At 38.6% G+C, this 25550-nt stretch overlaps 1 protein-coding gene and 1 non-coding gene across 2 annotated transcripts in view; one reads left to right on the top strand and one right to left on the bottom strand.

Annotated features, from left to right (window-relative positions):
- IL23R (interleukin 23 receptor) overlaps positions 1 to 18770 on the top strand; it is a 122676-nt gene extending 103906 nt beyond the window's left edge. The window contains exons 10-11 of the mRNA XM_055350436.2: positions 13168 to 13258; positions 15825 to 18770. Coding sequence (XP_055206411.1) covers positions 13168 to 13258; positions 15825 to 16475 — 742 coding nt within the window. The 3' untranslated portion in view covers positions 16476 to 18770. The remainder of the gene's footprint in view (positions 1 to 13167; positions 13259 to 15824) is intronic.
- A 6179-nt stretch (positions 18771 to 24949) lies between these two features.
- LOC115932394 (U4atac minor spliceosomal RNA) lies at positions 24950 to 25075 on the bottom strand. The gene has a single exon (XR_004068681.1). It is a non-coding gene; the product is annotated as a U4atac minor spliceosomal RNA (small nuclear RNA).
- Between the last annotated feature and the right edge of the window lie 475 nt (positions 25076 to 25550).

Here is a 25550-nt window from a genome sequence, read left to right as displayed (position 1 = left end):
CTAATGTTCTCACTTCCAAAGATTCATTCTTTGGGTTCTAGATTGTGAAGGGGTTGATTGTCCTCAGTGAACCATAAACAGCTTTTTTTAACCATGTAAAAATGTACTTCAGCATAATAATCTACTATTATAACATCAGTCTTCTTGCATGGGAAAGCTTTCATACAACCAGAAAACATGCACTGAAAGTGACAATTGAATGAAATCCCTTATAAATATTTAAATGTCCAATCAGGTAGCCAAATGTACCTGAAGCTTTGATTGTTTTCCCAGGAATATGGGTTTGACAAGCCAAATATTGTTTATAACTATTTTAGTAGTTTATAAGTCACCACACAAACATATTTAATTTGGATCGTTTTATCTTTTCCATTACAAGTCGTGAAATGCAGAACTTTTAATAATGAAAGCCTTAAGGACTCTGGAAGGACAAGGTGACTGTCTTGGTTCTCCATGAGTCCATGCTTAAAAATGGACTTATGTCCTCTTGAATACCAGTTGTTTCTCCAATTTAGGTGCATAGCACTGATAACTGATGGGTTATCATAGGTAATTTGGCTTAGATCATGGAGTTTATTCAAATTGTATATCTAAACAATTTTAGTATTGGCTGATTTAGCATGCTGATTTCTCTTTTTTTTTCTTATACTTTAAGTTCTGGGATACATGTGCAGAACATGCAGGTTCGTTACATAGGCATACATGTGCCATGGTGGTTTGCTGCACCCATCAACCCGTCATCTACATTAGGAATTTCTCCTAATGCTATCCCTCCCCCAGCCTCCTACCCCCTGACAGGCCCCAGTGTGTGATGTTCCCCTCCTTGTGTCCGTGTGTTCTCATTGTTCAGCTCCCACTTATGAGTGAGAACATGTGGTGTTTGGTTTTCTGTTCTTGTGTTAGTTAGCTGAAAATGATGCTTTCCAGATTCATCCATGTCTCTGCAAAGGACGTGAACTCATCCTTTTTTATGGCTGCATAGTATTCAATGATGTATGTGTGCCACATTTTCTTTATCCAATCTATCTTTGATGTGCATTTGGGTTGGTTCCAAATCTTTGCTATTGTGAACAGTGCTGCAATAAACATACATGTGCATGTGTCTTTATAGTAGAATGATTTATAATCCTTTGGGTATATACCCAGCAATGGGATTGCTGGGCCAAATGGTATTTCTGATCCTAGATCCTTGAGGAATTGCCATGCTGTCTTCCACAATGGTTGAACTCATTTACACTCCCACCAACAGTGTAAAAGCATTCCTATTTCTCCACAGCCTTGCCAGCGTCTCTTGTTTCCTGACTTTTTAATGATCGCCCTTCTAACTGGCATGAGATGGTATCTCATTGTGGTTTTGATTTGCATTTCTCTAATGACTAGTGATGACGAGCTTTTTTTCATATGTTTGTTGGCCGCATAAATGTCTTCTTTTGAGAAGTGTCTGTTCATATCCTTCACCCACTTTTTGATGGGTTGGTTTGTTTGTTTTCTTGTAAATTTGTTTAAGTTCCTTGTAGATTCTGGATATTAGCCCTTTGTCAGATGGGTAGATTGCAAAAATTTTCTCCCATACTCTAGGTTGCCTGTTCACTTTGATGATAGTTTCTTTTGCTGTGCAGAAGCTCTTTAGTTTAATTAGATCCCATTTGTCAATTTTGGCTTTTGTTGCCATTGTTTTTAGTGTTTTCATCATGAAGTCTTTGCCCATGCCTATGTCCTGAATGGTATTATCTAGGTATTCTTCTAGGGTTTTTATGGTTTTAGGTCTTATGTTTAAGTATTTAATCCATCTTGAGTTAATTTTTGTATAAGGTGCCAGGAAGGGATCCAGTTTCAGCCTTATGCATATGGCTAGCCAGTTTCCCAACACAATTTATTAAATAGGGAATCCTTTCCCTATTGCTCGTTTTTGTCAGGTTTGTCAAAGATCAGATGGTTGTAGATGTGTGGTGTTATTTCTGAGGTCTCTGTTCTGTTCCATTGGTCTATATATCTGTTTTGGTACCAGTATCCTGCTGTTTTTGTTACTGTAACCTTGTAGTATAGTTCGAAGTCAGATAGCGTGATGCCTCCAGCTTTGTTCTTTTTGCTTAGAATTGTCTTGGCTATGTGGGCTCTTTTTTGATTCCATATGAAATTTAAAGTAGTTTTTTCCAATTCTGTGAAGAAAGTCAATGGTAGCTTGATGGGGATAGCATTGAATCTATAAATCACTTTGGGCAATATGGCCGTTTTCATGATATTGATTCTTCCTACCCATGAGCATGGAATGTTTTTCCATTTGTTTGTGTCCTCTCTTATTTCCTTGAGCAGTGGTTTGTAGTTCTTTTTGAAGAGGTCTTTCACATCCCTTGTAAGTTGTATTCCTAGTTATTTTATTCTCTTTGTAGCAATTGTGAATGGGAGTTCACTCATGATTCGGCTCACTGTTTGCCTGTTATTGGCGTATAGGAATGCTTCTGATTTTTGCACATTAATTTTGTATCCTGAGAGTTTGCTGAAGTTGCTTATCAGTGTAAGGAGTTTTTGGGCTGAGATGATGGGGTTTTCTAAATATACAGTCATGTCATCTGCAGAGACAATTTGACATCCTCTTTTCCTAATTGAATACCCTTTATTTCTTTCTCTTGCCTGATTGCCCTGGCCAGAACTTCCAATACTATGTTGAATAGGAGTGCGGAGAGACGGCATCCTTGTCTTGTGCTGGTTTTCAAAGGGAATGCTTCCAGTTTTTGTCCATTCAGTATGATATTGGCTGTGGGTTTGTCATAAATAGTTCTTATTATTTTGAGATACATTCCATCAATACCTAGTTCATTGAGAGTTTTTAGCATGAAGGGCTGTTGAATTTTGTCAAAGGCCTTTTCTGCATCTATTCAGGTTATCATGTGGTTTTCATCATTAGTTCTGCTTATGTGATGGATTACGTTTATTCATTTGCCTATGTTGAACCAGCCTTGCATCCCAGGAATAAAGCCAGCTTGATTGTGGTGGATAAGCTTTTTGATGTGCTGCTGGATTCCGTTTGCCAGTATTTTATTGAGGATTTTCACATCGATGTTTATCAGGGATATTGGCCTAAAATTTTCTTTTTTTTGTTGTGTCTCTGCCAGGTTTTGGTATCAGAATGATGCTGGCCTCATAAAATGAGTTAGGGAGTATTCCCTCTTTTTCTACTGTTTGAAACAGTTTCAGAAGGAATGGTACCAGCTCCTCTTTGTACCTCTGGTAGAATGTGGCTGTGAATCCGTCTGGTCCTGGACTTTTTTTGATTGGTAGGCTATTAATTACTGCCTCAATTTCAGAACTGGTTTTTGGTCTATTCAGGGATTTCACTTCTTCCTGGTTTAGTCTTGGGAAGGTGTATGTGTCCAGGAATTTATCCATTTCTTCTAGATTTTCTAGTTTATTTGCCTAGAGGTGTTTATAGTATTCTCTGATGATAGTTTATATTTCTGTGGGATTGGTGGTGATAGCTCCTTTATCATTTTTTATTGCATCTATTTGATTCTTCTCTCTTTTCTTCTTTATTAGTCTGGCTAGCAGTCTATCTGTTTTGTTGATCTTTTCAAAAAACCAGCTCCTGGATTCATTGATTTTTTTGAAGAGTTTTTCATGTCTCTGTCTCCTTCAGTGCTTCTCTGATCTTAGTTACTTCTTGTCTTCTGCTAGCTTTTGAATTTGTTTGCTCTTGCTTCTCTAATTCTTTTAATTCTGATGTTAGGGTGTCAATTTTAGATCTTTCCAGCTTTGTGTTGTGGGCATTTAGTGCTATAAATTTCCTTCTACACACTGCTATAAATGTGTCCCAGAGATTCTGGTACATTGTGTGTTTTTTCTCATTGGTTTCAAACATCTTTATTTCTGGCTTCATTTTGTTATTTACCCAGTAGTCACTCAGGAGCAGATTGTTCAGTTTCCATGTAGTTGTGCAGTTTTGAGTGAGTTTCTTAATCCTGAGTTCTAATTTGATTTCACTGTGGTCTGAGAGACAGTTTGTTATGATTTCCATTCTTTTGCATTTGCTGAGGAGTGTTTTACTTACAATTATGTGATCAATTTTAGAATATGTGTGATGTAGTCCTGAGAAGAATGTATATTCTGTTGATTTGGGGTGGACAGTTCTGTAGATGTCTATAGGTCCCACTTGGTCCAGAGCTGAGTTCAAGTCCTGGATATCCTTGTTAATTTTCTGTCTCGCTGATCTGTCTAATACTGACAGTGGGGTGTTAAAGTCTCCCACTATTATTGTGTGGGAGTCTAAGTCTCTTTGTAGGTCTCTAAGAACTGACTTTATAAATCTGGATGCTTCTGTATTGGGTGCATATATATTTAGGATAGTTAGCTCTTCTTGTTGCATTTATCCTTTTATCATTATGTAATGCCCTTCTTTGTCTCTTTTGATCTTTGTTGGTTTAAAGTCTGTTTTATGAGAGACTAGGATTGCAACCCCTGCTTTTTTTTTCTTTCCATTTTCTTGGTAAATCTTCCTTCATCCCTTTATTTTGTGTGTGTTTTTGCACATGAGATGGGTCTCCTGAATACAGCACTACTGATGGGTCTTATTCTTTATCCAATTTGCCAGTCTGTGTCTTTTAATTGGGGCATTTAGCCCATTTACTTTTTTTTTTTTTTTTGAGATGGAGTTTCACTTTTGTTGCCCAGACTGGAGTGCAATGGCACGATCTTGGCTCCCTGCAACCTCTGCCTCCCAGGTGCAAGGGATTCTCCTGCCTCAGCCTCCCTAGTAGCTGGGATTACAGGCATGTGCCACCATGCCTGGCTAATTTTGTATTTTTAGTAGAGATGGAGTTTCTCCATGTTGGTCAGGTAGGTCTCAAACTCCTGACCTCAGGTGATCCGCCCACCTTGGCCTCCCAAAGTGCTGGGATTACAGGCATGAGCCACCGTGCCCAGCCTAGTCCATTTACATTTAAGGTTAATATTGTTATCTGTGAGTTTGATCTTGTCATTATGATGTTAGCTGGTTATTTTGCCCATTAGTTGATGCGGTTTCTTCATAGTGTCAATGGTCTTTACAATTTGGTATGTTTTTGCAGTGGCTGGTACTGGTTGTTCCTTTCCATGTTTAGTGCTTCCTTCAGGAGCTCTTGTAAGGCAGGCCTGGTGGTGACAGAATCTCTCAGCATTTGCTTGTCCGGAAAGGATTTTATTTCTCCTTCGCTTATGAAGCTTAGTTTGGCTGGATATGAAATTCTAGGTTGAAAATTCTTTCCTTTAATAATGCTGAACATTGACCCCCACTCTCTTCTGGCTTGTGGGGTTTCTGCTGAGACATCCACTTTTAGTCTGATGGGCTTCCCTTTGTAGGTAACCAGACCTTTTTCTCTGGCTGCCCTTAACATTTTTTCCTTCATTTCAACCTCAGTGTATCTGATGAGTTGTGTCTTAGGGTCCTGTTCTCCAGGAATATCTTTGTGGTGTTCTCTATATTTCCTGAATTTAAAGTTTGGCCTGTTTTGCTAGGTTGGGGAAGTTCTCCTGGATAATATCCTGAAATGTGTTTTACAACTTGGTTCCATTCTCCTTGTCACTTTTAGGTACACTGTTCAAACATAGATTTGGTCTTTTCACATATTCCCATATTTCTTGGAGGCTTTGTTTGATTCTTTTTATTCTTTTTTCTCTGATCTTGTCTTCTTGCTTTATTTCATTGAGTTAATCTTCAATCTCTGGTATTCTTTCTTCCACTTGATTGACTTGGCTATCGATACTTGTGTATGCTTCACGAAGTTCTTGTGCTGTGTTTTTCAGCACCATCAGGTCATTTATGTTCTTCTCTACACTGGTTATTCTAGTTAGCAATTCGTCTTTTTTTCAAGGTTCTTAGCTTCCTTGCATTGGGTTAGAACATGCTGCTTTAGCTCAGAGGAGTTTGTTATTACCCACCTTCTAAAGCCTACTTCTGTCAGTTCATCAAACTCATTCTCCATCCAGTTTTGTTCCCTTGCTGGCGAGGAGTTGTGATCCTTTGGAGGGGAAGAGGCATTCTGGTTTTTGGAAATTTCAGCTTTTTTGTGCTGGTTTCTCCCAATCAAGCCAGTGGATCTTAGCTTGCTGGGCTCTGTGGGGGTGGGACCCACTGAGCCAGGCACCGGAAGGAATCTCCTGATCTGCTGGTTGTGAAGACCATGGGGGAAAGCACAGTATCTGGGCCAGAGTATACTGTTCCTCCCTGTACAGTCTGTCATGGCTTCTTTTGACTAGGAAAGGGAAATCCCCCAGCCCCTTGTGCTTCCTGGGTGAGACGATGCCCCACCCTGCTTCAGCCCGCCCTCCATGAGCTGTACCCACTATCCAACCAGTCCCAATGAGATGAACTTGGTACCTCAGATGGAAATGCAGAAATAACCCGCCTTCTGCATTGATCTCTCTGGGAGCTGCAGACCAGACCTTTTCCTATTCAGCCACCTTGCCAGCTCTCTATCATGCTGATTTTTCATGCTGATTTAGCATGAAAATCTGGCAGAGTATTTTCTTGGTATTTAATTAATTTTTGTTCTACTTCGGTTAGCAGTCTTATAAACCAGTTAGTCTTTTTATTAAAGTTTTAGGGATTCTTACCGAGTCTAAATGATACGAATTTAAAGTTATTAGAAACCTGTATTCAAGAGTACTTTTTAGCATCCTTTTTATCCTTTCATGAACTTTCTAAAAGATACCATATTCTAGGATTTTCCGTGTTTGTGAAGTTTTCAGAAATTGCATTAGCATTAAGTAATTAACTTAATGTAATGACTTTAAACAGTGATATTTAAAAACACAATTCACAAGGAAATGTGGTTATCTCTGTGGTCTGTGATAAATTAACATAATAACCTTAATTATGATTGAAAGGATATACTCAGACATTAGAATTTTAGAAATCCTATACAATTTTGGAACATATATTAATATTATTCATTAAAATTTAACCTGAAGAAGATTAAACATTGTTTTTATTTTGACAATCCCATGTAACTAAACATGTCAGATAATCCTGTTTACCTCTCCTTTGGATGCTCCAAGGGCCCTCTGTAGCATCCAAAATTTGGGGGTTAGAAAGACAATTTTGAAGCTGAAATTTCATTTTGGGAAGCCTATAAAATATGTTAAAGGTTTAAAATACTTGATATAATGCTTAACCAGTTTGACCATGAGGTGAAATTCTTGTAAACATTTTGTAACCCTTTACAAATTTTTGTTAAAAAGCAGATCAGTGCTCTAAGAAAAACATGTTGTGCTTTTATTTCAATTTTAATTTACAGAAAAACTTAGCAATACCCCTTTATCTTTAGCCAATGTCCACACAGAATTTCTTTTCATAAGATTAACTTTTCATAAACCTTCCACAGTGTATTCAAGCCTTTGGCTTTATTTTAGTCTAATTTAAAACAATCTTTTAACCCTCTAACCTAGACAAAAATTTACATTCCTGTGCCTTCTTATAACCTTTTAGTAAAAACGCATTTTAGTTTCCTTACACACCTTGCATGTAAATCTATTTTCAGTAGTCTCGATTACATGTTGTAATGGTAACTGTTAGCAACTTTTAATTTTGGTGCCTAAATTTCCTTTCATGTATCCTTTCATGACTTATGCAGACCATCTATGACATGCTTAGACTTTCTGACTTGTCCTAATCATCCCTCTTTTTAAGCAACCAGTTATTTTACTTTAGGACAAGAATTTACCATACAACTTTCTTTCTTATATAAAATCTATTTTCTTTATAACCTTTTTTGCATAGCTAGGGGAGCATGGCTAATTCCACATGTCCCCAGGCCTTATTGAGAATCTAATGCCTCCAAGATAGGTAAATTGAACAATTTTCAAAAGTCAAAGCAGTTTATGACCTGAAAGCATTAGTAAACCTAATATCTGACCTGTCTAATTTAGACAAAATGTCTTTATTTTACCAATAATCATTAAAGCCATTTTTATTTCCCAAAGATTACTAAAGTTACTTGAACTAAGACATTACAGTTTTTATTTTTTCTTCCAAAAGTGTTTTATCTAAGCACTTATTTTTCTTTAAGCCAATTACTTAGAGTTCTTTTATATGAACATCACACCCACAACACATGTATAACTACACAGAGAACAAGATCCAGTAGTTGTAGGATTTTTCATTTGCCAGTTTCTTCATTGGATTACTGACCTTGGGGTGGAGCCCATCAAGAAATGGCTAGGAAAACATGCAGTTTCTGGGGTCTAATAAGCAGGCACAGCTGGAAGGCAAAATGGATTTCGAGAGAGATCTATTTGCTTTTAATTCTTGAGGTTCCATGAGGAAAACAGAGGGCTTTTTCCAAAACAGGATCAGTGGCACCTTCTTTATTTTTCCCAAGGAGTCCTAGGCTATCAGAAGTTATCTTAGGGCCTCTCATGTGTGCCTTAAGAGTGGCAAGACAAAATGGAGAAAAATAATTCAGTCGACTGAGAAGAAAAAACCTTTTTCAGCAAAACAAGATCCACAAAAAGGAAAGACATAAAGGTGGCCAGGCGCAGTGGCTCATGCCTGTGATTCCAGCACTTTGGGAGGGCGAGCTAGGCAGATCACGAGGTCAGCAGATCGAGACCATCCTGGCTAACACGGTGAAACCCCGTCTCTACTAAAAATACAACAAATTAGCCAGGTGTGGTGGCAGGCACCTGTAGTCCCAGCTACTTGGGAGGCTGAGGCAGGAGAATGGTGTGAACCCAGGAAGTGGAGCTTGCAGTGAGCTGAGATCATGCCACTGCACTCCAGCCTGGGTGACAGAGCGAGACTCTGTCTCAAAAAAAAAAAAAAAAAAAAAAAAGGAAAAGACATAAAGGCCTTTTAAATATATCTATAGCTTGGATATCCACTTTTAATTGAGCTGACTCTTAACTATAGTGCTCTTTAAAAAATCCTTTTAAATCTCTTGTTACCCAACTTTAGCCATGCCAAGTGGCCAGTATTTCTGGCTTTTGAACTTTACCTCCCAGGTGCTCAGAGAAAGGAAAATTCAAGACAATTCATGGAAGGGAAGAGAATCAGCAAATGATAAAGTTCCCACAGGTATCAAACCAGAAAGGACTCATTCCTTAACCCAGGAATCGAACCCAGGCCACCACTGTGAAAGTAAAAAACTTTAGCTACTGAGCTACAGTACTGGGTAGTCTCCATTGTGCTTCCCAGAAGGGCTCTAGAGTACTTAATTTTGACCTTGCAAAAGCTTTTAACTACTCAACATAATTTTTAGAGCTAACTGTGACATGAACCCTAAAATTCCTGTTCCCTTGAAGGCAGAGACCAAGAAAAAGTACCACCACGTGGTTACAAAGTCAAGATCCCAAGAATGTAAAACAAGATGGAGACCTCATCCAGTTTTTTTTAATGCACTTCACTGTGTTGTTGTTCATTTGGAATGTTCCATTGTAAGTTATCTTTAGTAAGATTTTGCTATTTCTGTAAGACTTTGCTGCCTCCCAAGCCTAATGTATAAACTGGAAGGAACTCTGCTTTTCAGAAATTAAGGATCTCATTTTTACCTAAAATATTGGCTTTGCTTTCAGGTTCCCTTGATGAACTCAGCCAATGATTTTTCCTACCTAAGTGTGCAAGAAAAATGAAACAAAGATGTAGAAAACCAAAAATCCCTGTGAATTTCCAAATGCCAAATTTTACAACCCCTGCAATACTACCATTTACTGCCAGTTTCTTTCTGACCTAGTCAAATCTAAGAGGCCTCTAATTGGATCCAGGCCTGTTAATTACTGATCAAATCCAATCCTGGACCCAGTCCAGTTTCTGTTGTGACTTCTGAATCCAGTTTGGAACAGAAATTTGCTCAAAGAAACTTTGAGAGTTCAAAACACAAATCCGTGGAGCTCTGAAATCCAAAAGAGAACTTGCCATGATCCCCAGCCACTCTGAGAGATCAAAGGACACAAGTAGGTCCAACAGGTTCCTTGCTTGTTCACTCAGTGCTCCTGGGGGTCGTTAGAAGGTCTAATTCATATCCCACTTCTGACACCATCTAGTAAAAGAAAAACTTCAGCCGATTTAAAGGAGTTTAATTGAGCAATGAACAATTTGTGAATTTGGCAGCAGAATCACAGCAGATTCAGAGAAACTCTAGGGATGCCTTGTGGTCAGAACAAATTTATAGACAAAAAAAAAAAAAAGAGAAGTGACATACAGAAATTGGCAGTGATGTACAGAAACAGCTGGTTGGTTACAGGTTGGCATTTGTCTTATTTGAACACAGTTTGAACATTTAGCAGTCTATGAGTGGTTGAAGTATGGTCCACTGGGATTGGCCAAGACTCAGTTACTGTTACAGGCACATACTCCTAAGTCAGGTTTTCGCTCTTGTCTGCCTGTTAAGTTAGGTTACAGTTCATCCACAGGGATTCAAATATAGAGGTATGAAGTCCTTCTCAGGCCATATTTAGTTTGCTTTAACACTTGAATTCCACCCAAACAGATCAGCTTGAATCAGTGTGAAGGGAAGTGTGACAATTTTTAAATTTGTCAATTCCTTACCAATTGTTTTAGTGTTTTAGCATTCAGCCCCAAAGTCGCTTACTCTTGGCCCCCTTCAGTTTTTTCCCTCCTGTGATGGTATTAGTAAAGATCTATGGTTAGTTATTTAAAATGAGACTTTGAGAAAAGCAAGACCCTTGGATTTCTAAATTTTACTGATGCATTGAGTATTTCTAAGCTGCTCGATAGATTAGAGTTGTTTGGTGTGGCAGTTCCCCAGTGTGTCCAGTTGCTCACAAATTTTGACTTGAATGTTCTTTGCCAAATTGGCACTGAGTTTCTCCTTCTTGCCATCATTTGCTTCATGAAATAATCTTTCTTTCGTTTACATTTATAATCAAGTGCAGTAGAAAGATTTTAAATGAGCTATTATAAAGTCTACTAATGATTTCTTATCTACATAGGTTTTTTGCTCAGAACTTAATATTTCAAAATTTAAATTACACATTAATAAACATATTCCTAATACCCTTGTGAGGAGGGCAAACTAATATGGAATTTTATTTGAGGCTGTTTTAAAATATACTTGATTATGAAGTCCCTTGAAATATTTTAATGTTCAAATTAATACCCCATAACAAAATCAATATTTGTGTTATTATTTAAACATGTCCTAGTGTAAAAGTTTAAGTAACACTAAGTTCATAACTAAGAATAACCTAAAAACTAATTTTCAGTTCATAACAAGGAATTAGGGCAATTCTTTGCTCATTTAATTATTTAAATAAGTACTCTTTTTAAAAAGATAAAACAAGACATAATTCCAATATATTTATTTTACATTTGAACAGATACTTTTATTTAATACAACTATTCATTATCTATGAAAGCCTTAGTTCTGAAACAGAAGTGAGCAACAGAAAGCAAAATATTTTATTTATTTATTTATTTATTATTATTTTTTGAGACAGAGTCTCGCTCTATCGTCCATACTGGAGTGCAGTGGTGCAATCTCGGCTCACTGCAACCTCCACCTCCTGGGTTCAAGTGATTCTCATGCCTCAGCCTCCCAAGTAGCTAGGAATACAGGCACACACCACCATGCCCAACTAATTTTTATATTTTTGGTGGAGACGGGATTTCACCATGTTGGCCAGGCTGCTCTTGAACTCTTGGCCTCAAGTGATCTGCCTGTCTTTGCCTCCCAAAGTGTTGGGATTACAGGTGTGAGCCAACATGCCCGGCCCAAAACATTTTAAATATAATAAAACCAAAAGTGGGTAAATATATATACATATATATATATATTCTCACTGTATCAGTGTGCTGTATAAAAACTTTACTCCAATAGCCTGAATTTGCTAATTTGGTCTAATTTTAAATACAGAAGAGAGTGTGAATTAGTAAACAAAACAACAACAAAAAAAACAGAATCATAAAACATTGTATAAAGATGAGTAAAGAAATAATATTTACCCTAAAGTCCAAGGTCAAATTGGGCTAGCAAAGTTCACTCAGCCATTTTGGTTGCTATTTAGTACAGGTCCTTTGAGAACCAATTTAAACAAATAAGTCTGATCCGTTGCTAACAGATCCATTGTTAATACGTAAAAAGGTGTCTGAGATCAGTTTAGTCTCTTCTAAGTTCTTGGTACAACCTTTCTGCCCAAACCAATTTGTACTGTCAATGCAGAGAGTGTTTTTAAACACAATGGCAGTGCTAATAGATAGCTTGGGGGAAAAAGTGGGATGTTTATGACTTCTACCTTTTCTTTCCAAAGCCCCACCCCACTGATCCTTAATATAAGCACATGGTCTAGGTAGAAACCAGTTCTCACTATGCCACACAACTGCAAGACATGTTCCCCAGCCTCCTTCTCCATCCGCATCAAGAAAGTTTGGAGCTGTCACCATCATTACAACCCTATTTGAAATAATTACAAAATCTAGAATCAGAACAGCTTAAATTTTAGGGCTTTATTATATAACATTCTCTTTTTAAATATTCGGTAGTTACGGTCACCTTGGAAAGTTCTACAAAATATCCCTTAAGTTTTTCAAACTTTCCCACATGGGAATCTTCTGGTTATAAGAGTTTGCTCTATTTAATATGTGTACGGTTTCACTGCTAGGGTGGTTCTCCCACTTATCTTGAATCTAGTGTGAGTGTTTTGAAATGTTTCTGCTCATTGAAAAGAAGCAGAGCAATAGAGATGAGAGGAAAATCTGAAAAGATAATGACACAATTTCCCACTTAATTTTCATTAAGTAAGAGATGAAAACTTTAGCTTCTGCATCAGGAAGTTTGATTTCTTTAATTAATTTTTTTTTTTGAGTCAGGGTCTCACTCTCTTGCCCAGAGTGAGTGCAGTGGCATGGTCACAGCTCACTACAGCCTTGACCTCCCAGGCTCAAGCGATCTGTCCACCTCAGCCTCCCAAGTAGCTGGGACCACAGGCATGCACCACCACACCCAGCTAATTTTTTAATATTCTGTAGAGACAGGGTCTTGCTATGTTGCCCAGGCTGGTCTCGAACTCCTGGACTCAAGCAATCCTCCCACCTCAGCCTCCCAAAGTGCTGGGATTACAGGCATGAGCCACTGTGCCCGACCTAGGAAATTTGATTTTTAATATGCATTTTATTCTAGTTGACTTCCTAATCTCCTATATGATTGCCTGCTTCTTCTAACGTGTCATTTTTGTTTTTAGGATTAAAAGAAGGATCTTATTGTTAATACCGAAGTGGCTTTATGAAGATATTCCTAATATGAAAAACAGCAATGTTGTGAAAATGCTACAGGTAACCTAACATCATCCAACAAAAACTGAGTGGCAATTGAGACCAAGAGTGCAGTCTAATAATTAGAATAGAATTTTCATTCAAATAAATAAATGTGCACACATATTAACATAATTATATAGACATGTGTAAAGACAAAACTGTACCTGTTTCAAATCATACTTAAAAGAGATGAGACAATAGAGTTGGGGGAAAGAAAACAGAGAAGAAATAAAGAAACAAACCTGTTCAAAAGAGAAAAGTGAAGTGGAAGATTGTGGGCCTTGTGCACGAGTCACCTGGTGACCAAACAATGGTAGATGTCTTCAGGAACAAAGGGAGTAGGGAAGAAAAGCTCAATGAAATGAGCCTCAAAGATTCAAAGGGCTTCTGTTTCACATGAGATGGAGAGCCAGGTGGAGCCCAAGAAGGGCATCATTTTACTCTTTAAATCCAGTGGAATTTGAGAAAAGCAATGTGAGAGAACTGTGAACAATAGTGTCACAGGGGTGGGCTAGGTTTCCATTCTGGCAAAGAGAAGGCCACACACCAGGAAGCCCCTGAGGGTACAGGGACATTACTGATTATAAAGGAGGGAAGGAACAAGCTATGTGTGTTCCTGATAACCCCTGGCCCTCGGGATTGGCTGTCAAGGGGCTCAAAACCCAGTCCAAGGGACAAACACATCATCCAAGCCTTGCAATGCAGTGATGTAAGTGCAATGATAGAAATGAGCCCAAACATGTGATGGGAGTGGAAAGGAAACACTGAAAGGAGAGGAGCTGCTCAGGAGAAGCAGGGAGAATTCAAAGTCAGGGGGACCCCTGGGGGTTAGAACAGCATGTTGGGTAAGAAGATGAGGTGTTTGTAAAACAAATAGAAGTGGCTCTGTTTCAAGCTCTGGTAAGCCTATTAGCTAACTCTTTCCCCAACCTCATGTCATCTGAACAAAGGGTTTCTAGGCTAAAAATAAAATACTTTTTAAAAGTTCAAAAACAACTGGTCAACAGAATAGAGTCTGAGTTCTGTAACACAAGACTTCTGTGATCTGATCCACTCACCATTCCAGCTTTACTCCAGCCACTCCTCACGTCAAGATTTTTGATGAAGCAATACCCAATGTGCTGTTCTTGCCCAAACCTGGCAAGCTCCCTAAGGAGGCTGGGGCTGAAGAAAATTGGAATGACACTTCGTGTCTGTTTATTCAAGATCTCCGTCTTTACTAAACTCCTTTCCTATTCTGGGCTCCTGGAATTAGAGGCAAACCTTAGGGCTTCCCTCAGATAAGGTTTTGTTTTCTGCCCAAGAGACTAAGGAATGCTTAGTCGGCTTGGGTGGCTTAAACAACAAACATTTATTTGTCACAGTGCTGGAGGCTGGGAAGTCCATGATCAAGGAGCCAGTCAATTCACTTGCTAGTGAGGGCTCTCTTGTGGACAGCTGCCTTCTCACATGGCAGAGGGAGAGATCATCTCTTTCCTGTCTCTTCTTCACTAATCCCATTCATGAAGGCTCCACCCTCATGACCTAATTACCACCCAAAGGCTCCACTTTCAAATAACATCACATTGGCTTCAACGTGAGGGGGGCTGGGGAGAGGGCACACAAACGTTCAGTCCATAACAGGGGGCTATAATATTGTAATTGTGTTGGGTGACAGTTTGCCCAGGAAGGCCAGCCATCTGTTGGAAGGCCTCCAGTCCATTTATTGCCCAGAAAAGTCATCAGGCTAAAACCTTCACCCACCCTCCTGATCATCACAAACATGTCTGAATTGTGAGTAGCTTTATTTATTTATTTATTTATTTATTTATTTGTTGTTTTTTGTTTTGAGACAGAGTCTTGCTCTGTCACCCAGGCTAGAGTGCAGTGGCATGATCTCAGCTCACTGCAACCTCCGCCTCCCGGGCTCAAGCAATTCTCCTGTCTCAGCCTCCTGAGTAGCTGGGATTACAGGCTTGCGCTACTATGCCTGGCTAATTTTTGTATTTTTAGTAGAGACAGGGTTTCACCATGTTGGCCAGGCTGGTCTCGAACTCCTGATCTCAAGTGATCTGCCTGCCTTGGCCTCAAAGTGCTGGGATTACAGGCCTTATCCACCTTTAGAACCTCGGCATCAAGCATTTGTCACACACTCATTCTCAGTATGTGAGCAAAATAGGATTCTCCCCAACCTTTTTTAATTTAAGCAACAAAGTATTTTCTTGTAACAAGAAATATTAATATTAATATTCTTGCCTCAGAAGACCAACTTTTAAAAGGCCCTAAAATTAAGTAATAAGTAATAAGTTAATATATAAGACTCAACTTTTCTCTTTAAAACTTTTAAACCAAGAAATGTGCTTAAGAAGTGGATTATTTTTACTATTCCTTTTCTTCAGTCTTCTCATGCAAATTTAATAAAGATTTGGAAGCAAGCAGGATAACAAAAAACAAAAGGAGGAAATCATATGGGAAGATAAACAATATGAGAAAATGGAGGGAGAAAGGAAAGTTGAAAGAAAGCAAAATTCCAATCCTCATTCAGTTATCCAGTTGGTTCTTTTAAATGTCTTTTGCAAAATAAAATGATGTCTTTTTTTCCTAGGAAAATAGTGAACTTATGAATAATAATTCCAGTGAGCAGGTCCTATATGTTGATCCCATGATTACAGAGATAAAAGAAATCTTCATCCCAGAACACAAGCCTACAGACTACAAGAAGGAGAATACAGGACCCCTGGAGACAAGAGACTACCTGCAAAACTCGCTGTTCGACAATACTACAGTTGTATATATTCCTGATATCAACACTGGATATAAACCCCAAATTTCAAATTTTCTGCCTGAGGGAAGCCATCTCAGCAATAATAATGAAATTACTTCCTTAACACTTAAACCACCAGTTGATTCCTTAGACTCAGGAAATAATCCCAGGTTACAAAAGCATCCTAATTTTGCTTTTTCTGTTTCAAGTGTGAATTCACTAAGCAACACAATATTTCTTGGAGAATTAAGCCTCATATTAAATAAAGGAGAATGCAGTTCTCCTGACATACAAAACTCAGTAGAGGAGGAAACCACCATGCTTTTGGAAAATGATTCATCCAGTGAAACTATTCCAGAACAGACCCTGCTTCCTGATGAATTTGTCTCCTGTTTGGGGATCGCGAATGAGGAGTTGCCGTCTATTAATACTTATTTTCCACAAAATATTTTGGAAAGCCACTTCAATAGGATTTCACTCTTGGAAAAGTAGAGCTGTGTGGTCAAAATCAATATGAGAAAGCTGCCTTGCAATCTGAACTTGGGTTTTCCCTGCAATAGAAATTGAATTCTGCCTCTTTTTGAAAAAAATGTATTCACATACAAATCTTCACATGGACACATGTTTTCGTTTCCCTTGGATAAATACCTAGGTAGGGGATTGCTGGGCCATATGATAAGCATATGTTTCAGTTCTACCAATCTTGTTTCCAGAGTAGTGACATTTCTGTGCTCCTACCATCACCATGTAAGAATTCCCGGGAGCTCCATGCCTTTTTAATTTTAGCCATTCTTCTGCCTCATTTCTTAAAATTAGAGAATTAAGGTTCCGAAGGTGGAACATGCTTCATGGTCACACATACAGGCACAAAAACAGCATTATTTGGACGCCTCATGTATTTTTTATAAAGAGTCAACTATTTCCTCTTTATTTTCCCTCATTGAAAGATGCAAAACAGCTCTCTATTGTGTACAGAAAGGGTAAATAATGCAAAATACCTGGTAGTAAAATAAATGCTGAAAATTTTCCTTTAAAATAGAATCATTAGGCCAGGCGTGGTGGCTCATGCTTGTAATCCCAGCACTTTGGTAGGCTGAGGTAGGTGGATCACCTGAGGTCAGGAGTTTGAGTCCAGCCTGGCCAATATGCTGAAACCCTGTCTCTACTAAAATTACAAAAATTAGCCGGCCATGGTGGCAGGTGCTTGTAATCCCAGCTACTTGGGAGGCTGAGGCAGGAGAATCACTTGAACCAGGAAGGCAGAGGTTGCACTGAGCTGAGATTGTGCCACTGCACTCCAGCCTGGGCAACAAGAGCAAAACTCTGTCTGGAAAAAAAAAAAAAAAAAAAGAATAACTAATACTTGCTTGCAAAGGGAGAGGCAAGTTTAATTTTCATTTTATCACTTAAAATTCTCGAGTAGATAAAAATATAGCCCCAAATGACAAAATAAGTGCAGAATAGAAACAGAAGAGAAGTTAGTCGTTTGCTGTATTATTTTTTTCCCCTACTCTCCAGGTATTAGGGATTTGATCTTAGTGTGATTTGGGACTAACAGCGCTGTGAAACAATAATGTGTGGAATCATGGGTTGCTGTCTTCACTTAAGTCAAGAGTGATGGCCTTGTTTTCCTGTGGCATAGTTGGGATATTATTTACACTATAATAGAACCTATGAGAGGTAACAGATGCAGGATCAGCAAGATGTAATTTTTTGTTTACAAACCAGATATATGTTAGAAAATTATTGTTAAAACAGGTATCTGTTCAGTACCTGTTTTGATGGCAAATACTTGCTGAACCTACCATTGCCCCATATCCCATGTCTCCTGCAGATATCACCAGCCAATCAGAACAGGCCTTTCTACTGAGCTGTACAAGTGCCCTCAGAAGCCTCCCAAGCAGTGTTCCTTATGGCCACAATCCATAAGGACTGGAGTAGGAGATTAAATCTATCTACCAATGAGGTCAATATGGAAAAGTGGTTGATCTTTAAAAATGAAATGCATATTTTAAGCTGAGAAATGTTACCCAGCAGACTATTGTGATTAATATTTATGGGCAAGGACAACTTTTTTGAATGATCGGAACAGTTTAAAATAGGGTAGAGTAGGGCGTGTAAATTCATGCCTATAGTCCTAGCTACTCAGGAGGCTGAGGCGGAAGGAACACTTGAGCCCAAGAGTTAGACACTGCAGTGCGCTATGGTCAATGATCATGTGCCAGAGCAAGACCCCATCTCTAAAAAATAAATAAATAAATATTCATTCATTCATTCATTAAAATAGGTAGATTACACACTGAATTTCTTTTTCTCCAACAGTTGTCAATTTATACTCATATTTAGTCATTTAATTTTATTATGAAAAATCAAGCAGTTAATTTTAAAAAGACTCATTGCTTACTATGTCTTTAGCAAATGAGCAGGCTATTTTGTTTTACTTTTTTTTTTTTTTTGGTAAAAATCTAAAAGCAATTTTATGGTCATTAAGTATCCTTGAAATGAGGTTGACTGTATATCCCAGTTTGCCCTGGTTTCTGTCCATTGTCCTATTGTTAATTATGACCAATAACTGCCCTCATTCACTCTCAGAAGCATCCCTTATTTGGATAATAAATCATATGGTCACTCAAGACTACTTAATGTCCAGCATGTAAGTAATTCATCAGAAATTTATCTTTTTTTTTTTTTGCACTGACAATCCTCTTTATTTTACTTTTTATCATTTACTAAGGCCATTTTGCTCCAAAAGGTATCACTATTCATAGTGTAAAAAAAAGTATCCCCTGATACTTTTACATAGTGTAAAAAAAAAAAAAAGTTATCCCCCAGATAAACTCTATTCTGTTTATCCTAAAATATGTATATATTTTTTGTACTTTGCATATTCTGAAAGGAATATATTTTAAATCACTAATGAAATGCTAATCTTAAATACCTTGACTTGTAAATTGCCGTGTGCCTTTGCTTGATTCTTTTGCAAAAGGAGAATCATAAAGTAGCCAAGAAGGAGGTAGCATTTGAGATTGAAATAACAAAAGACTAAGATAAATCTTTGATGTTTGCAAACCTGATGAAGACGTCTGGTAACATGTGAAGAATATTTTTATAGTACGTTTCACCATAATTGTAATCTATCACACATGAAAAAAGCTTTTATCAAACTTAAAGGATTACAGCATTGTTTGATCTTCTGCAAATGTTTCCACTGCAGCGAGTGCCTCCTTTTCGCCCCCTAGAGTGGGAAGGAAGCTGCTTTCTCATTCTGTGGTGTCTTAACCCACATCACTATTCAGCACAAAGAAGACACTTCTGATTCTATCTTTGCCATTAGCCCTTGTTGGTCCCAATGGACTAGAAATTGAGGCTATACCTGCAATGGGAGCAATGTACCTGCCTTTGTCCCAACTCAGGGGAAAAATTCAAGCTGCTTTATCACAATGCAACCTTCGCGGGGGAGAAAGGGTTTCTTTCTATAATTCTTGTATTCAAGAAGGATTCATTGAACTACTGAATGCCCTTACTGTTATATGTGCAAGGCCATTTGAAGGATATGGATTTAACAAAACCAGTCAATCCCTGCAGGCTTGGGGCTTATATCCTAGGGGGAAGAGACAGACAGTAAATTAGGACAAGTCATTGCCCGCAAGGAGCTTACATTTTAGTAGGGGAAGAGGCCAGAGGTAGGGGGTGGAGAGAGGCAGAAAAAAATAAAGGAAAATGTCAGATAGTAAGTGCTGTCTAGAGAGGTAAAATGGGATAACGTGGTGGATAGCAAATCGGTGGCCACTTTACACTGGGTGGTCAGGAAAGACCACTCCCAGGAAGTGATACTGATGTTCATCTGAGTCTCAGGTAAGAGCCAGCTTGCCACTGACAAATCCTTCTATAGAGAAAGCCTTGAGTGGCTAATGTCTTTACTTCTTTCCCTCCTGTACAACTTGTCACTGATTACTTTCCACCCTGACCACTCCCCACCTCCCATCTTAACCTTCTCAAGCCAGAATTTTCTGCAGATTCTGAGGACAAGTGCATACCTTTTCATCTTTCTATCTAGCTCTTGTGTCTATTATTAACTTTCTTTCTCTGAGTCTCACAATCTTTTAAGTCGCTGATTCCTAAAGGGGCATGTCCTGCTTCTTGGTATGGGTAAAGGGGAAGGAAGAAGAGAGAAAAAGCCTCTCAAGGTATCAGTCAGAGGGAGGAAGGGAAGAGAAATACAAAGAAAGGCAGGTTGATACTTAGGAATGCTGAAGCAAAATGGAGTGTCATAGTTCTGGACAACACTAATGCTGACTAAGGAATATCATTTCCTCCTGCTCTAGTATCTTTCTCTCCCTCTCCCTCCCTTTTCTTACATAAAAACCAAGGAGGAGGTGCAAGTCAAGTACAGTTTAGGGATGTTTGCTTGGTACGTGTGCAGGGGTGTGTGTGTGTGTGTGTGTGTGTGTGTGTGTTGGAATTTCTTTCCTTTTTTTTTTTTTTTTTTTAACAGGGTTTTGCTCTGTCACCCAGGCTGGTGCACAATCACAGCTCACCACAGCCTCAACCTCCCAGGCCCAAGCGATGCTCCTATCCCAGCCTCCTGAGTAGCAAGTGCACATCACCATACCCAGCTATATTTTAAATTTTTTGTAGAGACAGAGTCTCATCATTTTGCCCAGGCCTGGACTCAAACTCCTGGGCTCAAGCAATCCTTCCACCTTGGCCTCTCAAAGTACTGGGAATTATAGGCATGAACCACTGCACCCAGACTAAAATTAGGATTTCTTTTTAGTTATAAATAGTATTGAAGAGAGGCTTATGAGTTTTTAAGGTGTGGTTCTCAGGTAATGTGGGTTGCTGTTTGGCCTTCCAGTGTGTTCCCTTCAGTGGCTAATTCTTATATATTTAGTCATTCTCCCTTTGACATAGAGACAGCACATGACTATGGCATTGAGCAAAAGTTTTCAAAAATAAATTTTAGCAATTGATTCTCTTTCTCCAAATGCAATCTGTTGGCCAGGCACAGTGGCTCACGCCTGTAATTTCAACACTTTGGGAGGCTGAGGCGGGCAGATCACTTGAGGTCTGGAGTTCGAGACCAGCCTGGCCAACATGGTGCAACCCAATCTCGACTAAAAATACAAAGCTTATCTGGGCATGGCGGTGCCTAACCCAGGAGGTGGAGGTTGCAGTGAGCCAAGATTGTGCCACTGCACTCCAGCCTAGGCAACAGAGTGAGACTCCATCGCAAAAAAAAAAAAAAGCAATCTGTTGTAGAATCCTTAAATGTAAAACGGATGAAAGCAAATCTCCTGTTGAAACAGACCTTGGAGGTCATACCTGTGCCCTCTGCCTCTCCCTCTCTCTTCTCCACACTTGCCTCTGAAGCAACATGAAAAGCTGAGGCTAGGAGCTGTGCTCTTCTATACTTAGGAGACTGGGATGCTGGACCAACCTTGAGAAGCCTGTACTTTAGAACTGAACCTTACTTTGCACTTTAGCCACAGGCTATCAACGCAGGCTCAGGGGACCAGAACCAAACCTTCCTATACTCAGATTAATGACTGCAAAAAGGGCTTTCTCTCAGAGGCTGCTAATAGAGGCAGTTCTATTCACAATAATTAACTTGCTTCTCCCAATTACTTTACCATAAATGTCTGGGCTTTGTTCAAGTTTATGTTCTTTTTAAGATCACTAAGAATAAAGTACTGTGTTGTGAACATAATTAGATTTTATAAACCCAAAGACTGTGGAATTATGCTGTGGTTTATCTCTTTATGAAGCAATTATACCAATTATAGAAGATAATGTTTTAATGGGAAATATTACCCATTTGGCAGACACTATTGGTTTAAAATAAAAGAAGTGATTAAAAACAACTTATGAATCTCTCTTGGGTAAAAGAATGAAAACAATATAACATAATTGGGTTCTGATTCATAAAATGAATTGTACACAACTTTCTTCGATGCTGTAGTTAAGACAAAATTACAAGAAAGTAACAAAGGTTTGATAGAATGTTATTATGTGTCTTTCCTACTGCTAAGATTACATCATTAAACCCCAATTAATGTTTTATGTTAAGGCTTTCTTAGCCATTTTGCTAATTTCACTTTTCAACTTAAGATAACCACACTGCACCTTTTAGATCCAGAATTCCCATCAACTTCCTGAAGATGCATTCCCATTATGCTTATTTTCAGGAATACAAGTTATTATCTAATTCTCATAATTAGCATTTAGCAACAGATTAGGAACTTATTCTTAAATGGTCCATTTTTGTCTGGGGTAGTAAAAGCATTCTGGGCTAGTTTTATGAGACGAGGGGGAAAAACCCCAAACAACAGTGTTACAGAAGCATAACTCTTTCCTGAGATTGTTGATTTAAAAATTCAAGCAAAACAAAATGCTGTTTCTAACCATAAAGGCATACCTAAAATTAGAGACTGTCAGAGCACAGGAAGGAAATCATAAATAGCCAAACACTGGAACACAAGTGTGAGGTACGGAAGTCAATAAACGTTACTGTTTTCTTTCTGTTCACATCCTGTCTGAGAATTGTATTAGAGGAGAGCAAGAGAGAAAGAATGCAACAGTGAAATAAAGGGAATGCATTTTTATTTCTAAACTACACAGTAATTCATGAAAACACACTTTTTAAAAATCAAAGTAATACCAATGTAAATGGAGTGAAAAGTGAGTTGCTATTCACCCCTCTTTTTCCCACTCCTACCCCATCATCAAAGGTAATGACTCTCAACAAGTTATGAGGTTTTTCCCAGTATTTTTATTTAAATGATAAAATATGATATTGTCCTATGACATGCTATTTTTAACCTAACAATATGTCTCAGAAATCTTCACATGTCAGTATATGTAGCTTTACCTTATTCTTTTAAACAATTGCCCTAATAATCTATAGAATAAATTTCAATAATGTATTTACCTAATCTATTAATGAACATTTAGGTTATTTCCAATTTTTCACTAGTACACCTATTCCTTTAATAATTCCTCTTGTACATATGTTTATACACATATAAGAATTTTGTGTGTTGGGTTGTCGGGGACAGATGCCTAAACGTGGAATTGCTGGGTCAAGAGAAAGAAAGGAAGATAAAGTCATTTACCTTTTGCAGCCAGGTGTGGTGGTGTGCTCCTGTGATCCCAGTTACTTGGGAAGCTGAAGTAGGAGGACTGCTTGAGCCCAGGAGTCCAACACCAGCTTCACAACATACCAAGACCCTGTCTCAAAAAAAAAATTAGATTTTGGTAAGTATTACCAATTATTTCTCTAAAAAGAGTTTGCCAATATTATTAGTATGTAAAATGTTTGCCAACCTGATGGGTATCTTGTTTGCATTTTTTTAGAAGATGAGGTTGAATATTTTATTTGTTTATTGCTTTTTTGTATTTCTTATTTTTTGGTTCACCTTTGTTATATTCTTTGGTCATTTTTCTACTGAGTTGTTGGTTATAGTCTTAGTCATTTGCAGGAGTGCTTAATATAAATCTTTTCTGTTATATATGTTCTAAATACGTTTTCCCAGCCTGTGTGATATTTTTTTATCTTCATGTTTTCTTTTGCCAGACAAAAGTTTTAAAATTGTATGCAGTCAATCTGTTGCCATTTTTCTTTATGACTTCTAGACTGGGTATCATGTTTAGTGTCAAAAGACAAAATCACAACAAATTTAGTTTAAAGATCTTATGTGGGGCCGGGCGCTGTGGCTCACGCCTGTAATTCCAGCACTTTGGGAGGCCAAGGTAGGTGGATCACCTGAGGTCGGGAGTTCGAGACCAGCCTGGCCAACATGCTGAAACCCCTTCTCTACTAAAAATACAAAAATTAGCTGGGAATGGTGGCACGTGCCTGTAATCCCAGCTACTCAGGAGGCTGAGGCAAGAGAATTGCTTGAACCTAGGAGGCGGAGGTTGCAGTAGGCCAAAATCGCACCATTGCACTGCAGCCTGGGCAACAGAGCAAGACTCCATCTCAAAAAAAAAAAAAAAAGATCTTAATTGAGGTCAGGTGCTGTGGCTCATGCCTGTAATCCCAAAACTTTGGGAGGCTGAGGTGGGAGGATTGCTTGAGCTTGGGAATTCAAGGCCAGCCTGGGCAATATAGTGAGACCCTATCACTATTAAAAAGAACAAAGAATTTAAAAAATATCTTTAAAAAATTTTAATTGTCTTTTATTTGCAATTCTAGAATCGGACAACGCCTCATACTATAAAACAGAGTGAGTGTTCTGATGAGCTGAGCAAAGGAGGTTGATTTAAGGAACTTTCTTATCATGCTGGCGAAAACTGACCTGTTTAGGGATTTGGCTGTTATCTCTGTGTCCTGATTTGTTGAAAGGTCAGATAAAGATCTTAGTTTCAGCAGGTTAGTGTGGAACTTCAGCATGACTGACTCCAGTTTGGTTTTGTCTGTTGGGCCTAGTACAAGAGCTCAGTCCAAACCAATGATCTATTATACATTTGATTTAACATTAGTAAAATATGTATTTACGCTAGAACATGTAGTGGTATAATATAGTCTGAACGTTGTCCCCATCTAATCTTATGTTGAATTGTAATCCCCAGTATTGGATGGAGGTGGGGCCTGGTGACAGAAGACTGGATCACAGGGGCAGATCTCTCAGGAATGACTTAGCACCATCTCTTTTGTAGTAAGTGAGTTCTCAAGAGAGCTGGTTGTTTAAAAGTGTGTAGCACCTTTCCCTTCTCTCTCTCTTGCTTCTGCTCTCGCTGTGTGAGATGCCTGCTCCTGCTTCACCATCCACCATGATTGTAAGCAGCCCAAAGCTTCACCAGAAGCAAAGCAGCTACCAGTGCCATGCTTCATGTATAGCCTGCAGAACTGTGAGCCAATTAAACCTCCTTTCTTTATAAATTACCCAGCCTCAGGTATTTCTTTTTTTTTTTTCCTTTTCAAAAACATTTTTTTTCAATTTCATGGAAAAGAGGTTTTTCATTTTTCCAAAAATTGTACCAAGGTAAAGCAAAGTTCTAGTTGATGCAGTTGCATTGTATGGGCATTAGCAATACTGCCCTCATTATGCACTCATTAGACAGTAGTGCAACCCCAAGAAAAGAATGGTTAGATATTTCTTTATAGCAATGCAAGAACAGCCTAACATACGGTGATATTAAGCAATGGGAGAACAATGGGCATTAGAAGACACAGATCAGATTAGAATCTACCTTTCTGGCTGGATGAGGTAGCTCACACCTGTAATCCCAGTACTTTGCGGGGCTGAGGTGGGCAGATCACTTGAGGTGAGGAGTTTGAGAGTAGTCTGGCCAACATGGTGAAACCCTGTCTCTACTAAAAATACAAAAGATTAGTTGGGCATGGTGGCACACGCCTGTAATCCCAGCTACTAGGGAGGATGAGGCAGGAGAATCGTTTGAACCGGCGAGGCGGAGGTTGCAGTGAGCCGAGATCGCACCATTGCACTCCAGCCTGGGAGACAGAGCAAAACTCTGTCTCAAAAATAAATAAATGAAAAGAATCCACCTTTCTCAGATCCTGGCTATGTGGTTTCCAGCAAACCCTTAACCAGGAGGATTCAG

Source organism: Gorilla gorilla, chromosome 1 (genome assembly GCF_029281585.2).
Source record: "Gorilla gorilla gorilla isolate KB3781 chromosome 1, NHGRI_mGorGor1-v2.1_pri, whole genome shotgun sequence".
NCBI lineage: Eukaryota > Metazoa > Chordata > Mammalia > Primates > Hominidae > Gorilla > Gorilla gorilla.
This window is presented reverse-complemented; position numbering and strand designations above follow the sequence as displayed.